Source organism: Danio rerio, chromosome 3 (genome assembly GCF_049306965.1).
Source record: "Danio rerio strain Tuebingen ecotype United States chromosome 3, GRCz12tu, whole genome shotgun sequence".
Taxonomy (NCBI): domain Eukaryota; kingdom Metazoa; phylum Chordata; class Actinopteri; order Cypriniformes; family Danionidae; genus Danio; species Danio rerio.
In genome coordinates this window covers 50,758,370-50,769,660 of record NC_133178.1, presented here as the reverse complement: position 1 = coordinate 50,769,660, position 11,291 = coordinate 50,758,370, and the positions used below count along the sequence as shown (strand labels likewise).

Genomic DNA, 11,291 nt, shown 5'->3' with positions numbered 1-11,291 from the left:
GAGAGAGAGAGAGAGAGAGAGAGAGAGAGAGAGAAAGGAAGAGAAATAAAAAAATTCGAACTTGCTCTGCTGTGAGCTCTGTTGTTTTTTAATGGTACACTGACCACTACGCTATTGCCAGGCTCTGAAATGATTGAGTAATGATATGCAGAGCTTTATGGCCAAGGAACTGTACTTAAGTGTATAAAACAGTTCAGTGCCAGGCATAAAATACAGATAGTTATACACATTATTGCCACATTGTACAGTAAAATACCTTCACGCAAAAACAAGTAGCTGCACTCAACGTTTTCTATGGTAAGCGCAGACCTGCAGTAACGTTTGATTTCAAAAGGTTTGTTAAATACATTAACGATTCTTTTGAAATACAACAACGCTTAATCAAATATCCATTTGGATATGAAAAAAACCTATGTACTTTTAACCCTCTCAAGATGAAAAAACTCATACATCTGTGTTTCAACGTCCATCAAAATTCTCAAAAAGAGCATGCAAAGCTCAGTAAATTCTCTGAAACAGACAAACTCTGGAACATAATCTGCTCCAGAGCAGGTGATCTTCAGACAGTATGTTGCTATGGCTATTTACTGTAACATACTCCAAAAGTTACCTCTGTTTTTGGAACCAAAGCTGAGGTTATCCACCTACTTACTCTTAAACGGCCATGACACCCCCCATTTTCGGTTAAAGTCTACTTCAGAATTTTTTCAAAAGATGCATGATTAATGGGCGTGGAGCTCCGCGAGCAAAGGGCAGGAGTGGGCGTAGCCAGCAGGGGAGAAGGGGAGCGAACAACTGTTGATGTCAGTTAGCTTACAAATTGTGACAAACCGTGAGGAGACGCATGAGTTTATAGTTCACAAAGTTAAAATGCAAAGAAATAAACAGTAATTTAATGCCCTGCTACATTTGTTATTTGTAATTTCATATACAGACAACCACAATTTATATCATCCTCAACCCTCAATCCCCAGGTCTGAATCATAGATCTAAATGCAGACTCAGAGCAGCAGGTCTCCTGACCTGTCTATTTAAACCATTAGTCCTGCTGGTAATCTGGAGGATTTAGGCAAACACAGCAGCACGGCGATGTGTCTGAATGTGAATGAACTCCTGATACAAGACAACATCCGCCATTCTCCAATTCTCGTGCTGCTCTCCCGACAAAAATGCTTGCATCACACACACAGCTTTGCTGTATGATCGGCCCTGACAGGATCGCGGGGAAAAACATGCAACAAATCCCGTGGATCATGGAAACAAACATATACGAGCCTTCATAAACGGCTACTGCGTGCCCGTGGGTCCGTGTCTCAGGTTGAACTAGGCATTGGTCTGGCAGGTCTGCGTCTGCCTTGCCTTCAGAAAGCACGTGCTGTCATGCTCTCATGAATAATTAAGCAGCCGGCTCTTCTCATAGGATAAGGAAACTCCTCTTTGAATAATAATGAGAAACCGACGCGTCATCATTGCACTTGCGGTACTTCGCTACGTCGCCAATTTTGATCCCTCCCCAAAAATCATTTTAAACCCGGAAGCTGAAATTAGCTGACAAAAGCTCAAAATTATCCAGTTTTCCCCACAATTAAAGCTGATGGGTGCTAACATTGTCTTAACTGATGCTCAACACACACAAATCTGTTAATATATATTAAAAAAAAGTTCTCCAGGGTGTCCTAAACCCTTTAAACCGGGGTATGTCACATAACCTGCTTTCTGGAAAACCCTCTTAATGTCTCTCAGCATGAGGTAAGTTAGTCAATAAACAACACTAAAGATTTATAGTCAATATTTTACAAACACACAGATACAGCTGCCAAAGAAAAACTGACCTTAAAATACTAAATGTGAAAAGCCCAACTGAAGCAGACACTGATCACAATGACAACTTAAACTGTGTAAACCTCTAAACCAGTGGTCACCAACCCTGTTCCTGGAGAACTACAGTACCTTCCTTCTGTTTGTACCCTGATCAAACAAATCTGTTTGTAATTATTAAATGCTGCTTCAGACCGAAATAATTGGTTTAAGTATGTTTGATCATGGCTGAAGCTGAACTCTGCAGGAAGGTATACTCTCCAGGAATAGGGTTGTTGACCCGTTCTCTAAACTTTTGTTAATTCTCAATAATGCACTCTGTTATCCTACAAAAATATTAGTAGGTGAAGTTGTTGTTGGTGCTGTTTGTTGAGTTGTTTAACAACTCCTCTGTTGTGGCTAAAGAAGTTATCTTTCTCTTGTCAACGGCAAGTATTCATCATGAAAGCTCAATTATGGCTGATGAAGTCTTGAGGCTAATTTCTGCATCTGCATAGAGTGAGTGAGGTACGTCCATCATAGCCTTTTGCAAGTTGCATACACTTCGGCATATCTTGAAACAAATCTATCAAAAAATTTAACTACACATTGTGTTGACGTGGAGCACTAGATTGTTATTGGTCGACTTGGTTGTGGTGACAAGTGTGGGCAGGGATGAGAGCCATGAAAGAACAAGTCTCACGTCAAAGAAGGCAGAGTACCAGTACACACCTACCAATTGTGCAATGGGATATATGCACATAGACTTTTAATTTCAGTCAGCCAGCCCTAGGGCTTTTTGCTAATTGTCATCCAATACAAAACCTTTATGTTTAAGATCTGATTTCTTTAAAACTGCCTGGCTGAGATACAATATAAAGTCGGTGTCATCAGACCAAACAAGAAGCACTACATAACATATATTTCTCCACATCATGTCTTTAAAACATAGAAATTAATTTTACCCCTAGTATTTTCAATGGATTTTTTGCGCTAGCCTGCTGCTAATGACGGTGCATGGTTTTAAACAGTCTTTCGTCTCTTTTTAGACTTGAACAGCTAAAAGAATACTTAGGTCAATTTAACTGAATGTATTGTAATTACATAACATGATGCTGTAAAACAGGGGTGCCTAAAGTCGGTCCTGGAGGGCCGGTGTCCTGCTGACTTTAGCTCCAACTTGCTTCAACACACCTGGAGGAGCTTGATTAGCTAGTTCAGGTATGTTCGTTTAGGGTTGGAGCTAAACTCTCCAGGACACCGGCCCTCCAGGATGAGTGTGGGCACCCCTGCTGTAAAGGAAACCTTATGAAATTGAAAATAGTCACGTAAAGCTTTCCCCAGAAGTTCATCATTGGCTAAAAAGTGTACATAGCCCATTGACATGGATTAACGGTAGCTCAAAAGAGTTTAGGGGTTAAAATGAACTCCCTTAAAAAATTATTTTTGGTGAGCTGTTTGTAACTACCAAATTGAACTTTGGCCGCACTTGGTTTGAAGTACTCTGGGGCCGTAATACTAAAGATTTTTTTATGTATGGTATATACGGTTATCTCAGATGTTAAAGTTTAAGCTACTGTTATCAGCATCCTACATAAGATTAAAAATTAAGCTAGAAAAGCTAAGCCAAAAAAAAAAAAACAAGCTAGTAGGAACTTACTGTAAGGAGCAATTGTCTGCATCTTCTCCCAGACCTTGTACTTCAGATTCCCAAGATATTTTGATTCATCCACCAAACATCCTGACATGCGTTCTGGATCTTGCAATGTGCTCCATGTTCTACAAAAACAGATAATTGTGTATTTTTTATAATTACAATAAGTATTACTATTATTTTCAGAGTGCTGATTTGCCAACATATAACCAAACTATTTTTAATCATGCGAAAGAAAGAAAGAAATATGGCACAATGTGAAGATCTAAACGTAAAGTGATGTTCTTCATTCATTTCACAACCCTGACTGTTTAGTTTAATACACCAGGGTATTTTTTTTTTTTTTTTGCACCCTTGTCTTAAATCTGGGTTTAGAACCTGATGGATTCGAATTTCTAGCCCTTATCCCTTCCCCTTACCCCAGTTCTCTTAAGCTTGAAGACGTAGGGCTAAAAGGAACGGCTAGGTACCCCTTAAAATGGAGATTTTTCAGGACCAAATTCATAAAGGGCTAAGAAAATTTTCCAGACTACATCAGCTACAACTGCAGCATGGCTGCACCCAGAAGTCATGATGAGATGTACAAATTAGCATTTCTTGTCATTTTTACAAACTTGTCATCAAGGCAAACAAGCATTTATTTTAATACATTCATAACCATGATCGTGTTTTACCGTCATGCTTTTTTAAAACCTGCTAAAGTAAAAACCACTACATTTGGCTATATATATATAATCCCTAATAATAACTCACAAAATACTTGCATCTGACACTGGATGACACAAGAATCCCCCTGTCAGAAAAGTCTAGTGGCTGGGAATGACCTTTTTACAGTGTCAGCTATAATGTTAATGATGTTTTATTGTGTTTACATAGATGAATATGGCCACTGTGTAAATGCACAGTACAGTTGCGAGCGTATTGCCACGTTACATTGTTATGATAACATAATATCGTTGCCTTCAGTGATTTCCTAAAGATAACTACCAAAACAAAACACAACTGAAATAACTACAGCAGTCGCCATCGTCAATCTCATATGAAGCATAAGTTTGCGACGACATATGATGATGTGCGCTGGTGTTGTAGGGGTGTTCCATTTCTTAGGAGTCAATTTTGAAGTCCTTTCCCTTCACCCTCTATTGCAAGGGCCAAGAGGAATGGGGAGGAGTAGTATAGAATTGGGATTGGGCTTTAATCTTGAGATATTTTCACTACACAAAGTCTATCTAGCATAAAAAGGAAAATCACTTTAAACAGAATTAACACATAACAATAATAATAATAATATTAAAACCACTTTAGACAGTATTAACACATAGCAATGGAAATAGGAAAACAGTTGTTTCCAGTCATCAGGCCACTCAGTTCCATTAAAGAGGGCTCAATGAAATAGAGTTATAAAGAGAATACACTGAACATTCTTATATTAAGCAAAGGGTTAACTTTATTTATTTTTTTTTTAGATTTTGACTTTCGGCGGCGGAACCATGCCTCACGTTGTCTCAACCAATCACCTACTCCCTAAAACTTATATAAGGCAGACCAGCCCTCTAGCACTGTTCTTCTCGTTTTTTCGAACACACCCTCCCTCCCTCTATTTCCTCGCTTCACAATTAAAATCCTATAACTCTTCACTCCTAGGTTAAATTGGGGGTTCAATCACTCTACCAAAATATTACAGAGACCATACCCCCACTCTGACTCTCTGGGCATCATCGTAGGATGCCCGATCAACCTACCTACATGTTCACTGTTTATCCTCTTCCCTTTCTCCCCTTCATCCCACTGTTCTCCTACCATCCACTTGATCCCTACTTTCCTACAAAAAAAGTCTAGCTCAAAGTATTGCATGGTCCATGCTGGTGAAACCTGTTTTGAACAATTTTGATAAGACAGCTAATGATACAACAAAACAAACTTGAGATTTTTAAACAGATTGATTTCTTGCTGTGTGTATGCATCTGAGGGATCAGCTCTACAGATCTGGGATCAGCTGTGAATAACCCATGGCTGACCTGACCCAAGCACCATGTCTCCATCCATATCTGTACTCGGATACAATTCCACATTGACGTAGATGGTAAGACTTTTGATGGTCCATTTGAGTATTAGTAGACTATATGCTCATTATCTATTGTTACTGCTTATTTAACAAGCATTTAACTGACTATAAGAAACTTTGCAAGTACATGTCAACTTACACTAACCCTAATTCAACCCCAACACTACAGTCAACAAGCGGACCATCAAAAATAAATTGTGACCTCATACATAATCAGAATTGTCTATCTTTGCTTTAACCAATCAGAACCTTTTACCTCAATCACATCATTTCTGGTCTTTTGTAAAAAGTATAATTGCTGTGTTGTTGTATTGTAAGTCAGATCGACCTGTGAACTCAGCCTGAATGTGAAGCCCTTAAGCCATAAAACTGCAAACTATCTTTAGTAAATTCTTCATTTATTGCATCTCCGACTCTGAGACTTCTCTGACACACCAGACTTTTATTTTAACTGTTAATCTTCATCCCCAACAAACCACTGGATAAGCAACGGCAAACAAAAAATGGAAAATCCAAAGAAAATTCATAGATGTGCAGTACTTACCCCTCTATTGTAGCTTTGAAGTTCTGTAAAAGAAAACGAAAAGTGAGTGAATGAAAACAAGATCATCTTATTCCAACAGATAGACTATATTCTGACCTGCAGCAGTGTTAAATCCTCAGCTTTCAGAGTTTGCTCCATTGTGTTGATTAATTCAGTGAGAGATCCAATACTCCTTGTGTAATCTTCATCTCTGCTCTTCACAGCCGTGACACACTGCTCTTCCTCCTCCTTGAGTGCTGATAGCCTGCGCTCTTCCTCCGCATAAAGAAACTGATGAAGCTTGAGAAACTCTTCCTTCATTTGTCTTTCGACCCGCTGGGCCTGCGTCTGATAGAAGTAATGGACAATAAACTACTGACCACACTTTGATAGAAGTCACACATATCTTATGGATTAAATGTTATATTTACTTTAATGTGCTCCAAGATAAAGGCTGAAGACTGTCTTGCTTTATTAAATACTTCCAGCTTTTGTTGAAGAACCATAATGGCAGAAGAGATTTTATCCTGTAAATGAAAGAACCCAATAATGTTTTCCTAAATGAACAATGCAACTCTGTAGCTAAATGCAGTGTACACATGTAAAATATTTGAGTAAATGTCATTAATTACTGTACATTAGCTGAAGGGATAGTTGATGATCATTTACAGCAGGGGTGTCCAAACTCGGTCCTGGAGGACCGTTGTCCTGCAGATTTTAGCTCCAACTTGCCTTAACACACCTGCAAGGATGTTTCTAGAAAGCCTAGTAAAGCTGCGGTCACACTGGACTTTTCTCCCCATAAACTTCCATTCATTCACATGTGAATGTGTCAGACTGGAAACACAAACTTGTGCATCAAGTTTCACAGAACGCTGCACTGGAAAGTTCAAGCTTGGTGAACTCTTATCTACGAAATCACATCACTTGACTGTGTGAGACCAATTGAGGATCAAAACATGATGAAATTTTAAATATGGACAGTAGTTATTATGATGCGGCACCTGTCAAAAAGTTTGATGGATTGTAGCCCCGCCCCTAAGGCGGGACTTCCGGTCTAAGCCCCGCCCCTTTTATATAAACTTTATAGTGCCGGTAATTAGATTCTTATCGGTTTAATATAAAATAATAATTCCGGTAATTAGATTTTTATCAGACTAATTAAATTATATTTCCGGTAATTAGATTTTTATCAGCCTAATTAAATTAGATTTTTATCAGCCTAATTAAATTAATAGGCTATTTCCAGGTAATGAAAATATTGGTAATTAAATTCTAATCAAACTGAAATAAAATTAATATAATAATAATAACGGTAATTAAATTAGTGTTATTAGAACCATTATTTAATATTTTTAATTATTACAGTAATTTATATTTATTATATTACATCAAATTATATTATATTATATTAAGTTGTATAAAATTAATATTTTATTAAATAATATTATGTATTGTATTATATTATATCATATTAAGTTATATTAAATCATTATTTTATTAACTTATATTATAATTATATTATATTATGTTATATTATTATATTATATTTTATATCATATTAAGTTATATTAAATCATTATTTTATTAACTTATATTATAATTATATTATATTATATTATATTATTATATTATTATAATATTGATATTTATATTAAATTTAATTAAGTTATATTATATATCATGATTATTCTATTATACTATATCATTACATTATTATATTATATTATATCATTACATTATTATATTATATTATATCATTACATTATTATATTATATTATATTATATTATATTATATTATATTATATTATATTATATTATATTATATTATATTATATTATAATTAATAAACTATTAACATAAACATTTCTTTATTTTCATACCGATGTTACCTCTGTGTGTCAGTCTGGGCCTGAGCGTGTGAGTGATGATAAGGAAAACTTTGGATAACATCCCGTCAACTGCTTGTGAAAGATAGATTTATATCAGATGTAGAATATGTATATCTGATTGTATGTGTTGGGTGTCTCCCACTAACTACTATATGTTGTTAGGTGATTAGAAAGTGTGCTGATATCTATATATCCACATACAGTCAACTGTATGCATATGTATGTGTCTGTGTGTGTCTCTGTGTGTGTCTCTGTGTGTGTGTGTGTGTGTGTGTGTGTGTGTGTGTGTGTGTGTGTGTGTGTGTGTGTGTGTGTGTGTGTGTGTGTGTGTGTACGTGTGCATGCGCTCGAGCGAACTTGGGTCTGGCCTTGTATGTTTGAATACATGACACAGTATTTACTAAATATGTTCATTAATAGGTTATGTTGTTTTTTACATTATTACTACATTAATACATATTTAAAGACACACAAACTTTTTAATGTATCTTTGTCTGACTATTAAATTTAAATATGTTTACAATATTTCTTGTCGGCTTAGCACATTTATTAATCCGCGGTCGCCACAGCGGAATGAGCCGTCAACTTATCCAGCAAGTTTTTACGCAGCTGAGCCCCTTCCAGCCGCAACCAATCTCTGGAAAAATGTTTACAATATTAATCCAGTAAATAACAAATCTTAATCTTTATTGACAATAAATTGTCACACCTTTTAAAACAACGTTATCTAAAATGTAATATTCTAAAATGTTGAAAAACACAGATGTAAATTCAAGTTGTCTTTATAATTAATGAAAACTTTTTTTATGAAAAACTATTTAAAATGAAAGTTTTTCCTTTGAGTAACATGTTTTCAATTTATTTACATGTATGACCTGTAATTTATGGTACACATTGTAATACAGTTAATCCAAAGCCTAATGTTTTGAGCACTGGTCATCAATGGTGTTGGTTTAAAAAATCAACATAAAATATTTACTAAAAAGGACTTATCAGTCTTATCAGACATTATTGTTATTTCTATTTCAAAAGATAAATAAAATGTAATTTTATTAAAATAAATTGTAGTAATTGCATTACTAGACAACTTAGTTACTGAATTTTAAATTTAAACTGTTTTTATTTCATTGCAAATACTTGATCATATAAAGAGAAATATGTATATTATTCAGAATAATGGGAAAACGCTGATAATTATTTTAAGAAGAAAAATTGGCTCTCAGTTTATCTAAAAACAGTACAGCTCCAGTCCTTAGTTAAATCTACTTAATGTTTTATAGTAAAATTTTCTAGTTTAACTACTGATTCCACCATTTATATGTTCATACAACAGTGTCAAATCTAGTAAGTCTACAAATTTGTCAAAATTAGTCCAGTTTACAAGTAGCTCTTGAAAGTAGACTGATTACTTTTTTACAGGGTAAATAATGCTTTTCTTCTACCAATAGATTTAATCAAGATTATTGTCACTACACACAATTTGTTGGGAGTGTATATACTTCTTTAAACAATGTTTTTTTATTGGCAAACACATTTTCAAATTTTCAAACTAAAATCTAGCATAATGTTTTTCACTCTGAATATAAAAGCTTTATCTGTGCATTTCACTTGGAAAAGTGATGTTTAAAATACTATTCATTAAACTTACTGCATGACTGGAGTTTTATTTTTTACAAACCAATAGCATTGACCTAATTCATGCTTTTGATTTTCCACTCTGTAGCAGTTTTTCAACACAAAATGTAAACGTTTTATGCATGTGCTAAAAATCTGTAATTTTGCACCACTGTCAGAGTTTGTATGTAACAAAGCATACATGTTTTTAAAACTGTCAGTTTTCAAAAGTTACTTAACGTTGTCTCCTTTCTTCTGGAGTTTTTAGGAACAACAATGTTTCATTTGTGGGGGAAAGAAAAAAAAGTGATGTTTTGAAATACATTGGTTACACCAATATGGTGTAAAGGTTAGAAGTTGGGGTTTCATCCAGACGGCTGGGGCTCAACGCCTGATTTTTTAATGCTTTTTAACCTCTAAAGTGTCCCAAGTAACATTAATAACAACACTTAGCCACAATTATTTGTATCGCAGTTGAAGGCTACACTTAATACTGCCAGCAAAACACAATAATAACAAAGAGTAAACACTTTCTTATTTTAAGAATACTTTGCAGTAAACTTTAATGCATTAGTAAGTTTATTTTATCCACCTTCTGATGCAGAATGTTTTTGAAACATTTGATTATGTTTTTATGACCACGGGCATCTCACCCAAATATTTGACCTAATTCAAGTAACCAGTGCTGCAGTTTTTAATCACAAAATGTCTTTACAAACTTTTTTGCGTATGTGTTAAAAGTCTAATTTTACACAACTCTTATAGCGTCCGTTACAATGCATACAGTAAATGTCACAATAACCATTTCTACTGCCAATTATCTTTTGGTGTCTAATTCTTCACAATATTTTTTTCACGAGAACTATGAATCTACAAAGGCAAGGCAAGGCAAGACAAGGCAAGTTTATTTCTATAGCACATTTCATACACAGTGGTAATTCAAAGTGCTTTACATAAACAGGAATAAAAGATACAACTATAAGAAAAATAAAAACAAATAATGAAAAAATAAAAAAAAATTATAAAAACAGATCAAATGTGTTAAAACAAGTTATAAAAGAATGAAAAGAAGAGAAAAACATATTAGTGTGATCTGTCAATAGTGCGATCTGTCTACAAAACTAAAAGAATAGTTGCCACTAAATCTGTATTAATATCTTGTTCAACAGTGTCTAATGTACTGTGTATTAAAACTGTATTCTTTTGAACTGTCATGAAAGTTTGCGTTGTGAATGTTTTGGTTTTAAACCAGAGACAACCAACAATATTATGTATACCTTTTGTTCAAATACTTTTTCAAATGAAAGATAAATTATGAAATTGTATGTCAGTGCATCTTTAAAACTAAATTGGGCAAAAAAAAATTAGGTTGTCTTTCTAAACTGACTACAAAACCGTTATACATGAGAACTGTGTGTTATTGGGTTGACTTAAACGTTAACCAATTTTAATAAATGTTCTACAGTTTATACATTTGCTTTAAACAAGTGACCAGTCCTTGACACACTATGCAACATTCTAATTTTCTAAATGTTTAAATATACATTTGGCATAAATACAGGGCTTTAATCAGTTTTGACAATGTTTCTATGATTTGTTTCACACCATCATGTTTTGCACCTAGCTCAATTTTTTACTTTTTTACAGGAAAGGCATAGACACTTGAGTTGATAAACTTTTATTTCAAGTAAATATACACTGAAATAGAGTAGTACATAACAAACAAACATGGATTGCATTACCAT

General features: G+C 34.5%; 1 protein-coding gene across 2 annotated transcripts in view; it reads right to left on the bottom strand.

Moving 5' to 3' along the window:
• Window positions 1–11,291, bottom strand: part of LOC100536643 (zinc-binding protein A33) — a 38,873-nt gene that overhangs the window by 4,207 nt on the left and 23,375 nt on the right. Inside the window, exons 1-5 of one of the 2 annotated variants that reach the window (XM_073944999.1) lie at window positions 6,677–6,740; window positions 6,471–6,566; window positions 6,157–6,387; window positions 6,061–6,083; window positions 3,458–3,576 (exon numbers count right to left, since the gene is read on the bottom strand). In XM_073944999.1, coding sequence (XP_073801100.1) covers window positions 3,458–3,576; window positions 6,061–6,083; window positions 6,157–6,387; window positions 6,471–6,545 — 448 coding nt within the window. In that variant the 5' untranslated portion in view covers window positions 6,546–6,566; window positions 6,677–6,740. Of the gene's footprint in view, window positions 1–3,457; window positions 3,577–6,060; window positions 6,084–6,156; window positions 6,388–6,470; window positions 6,567–6,676; window positions 6,741–11,291 lie in introns of those variants that run through there. The other variant, XM_003198167.6, reaches the window with a different exon arrangement.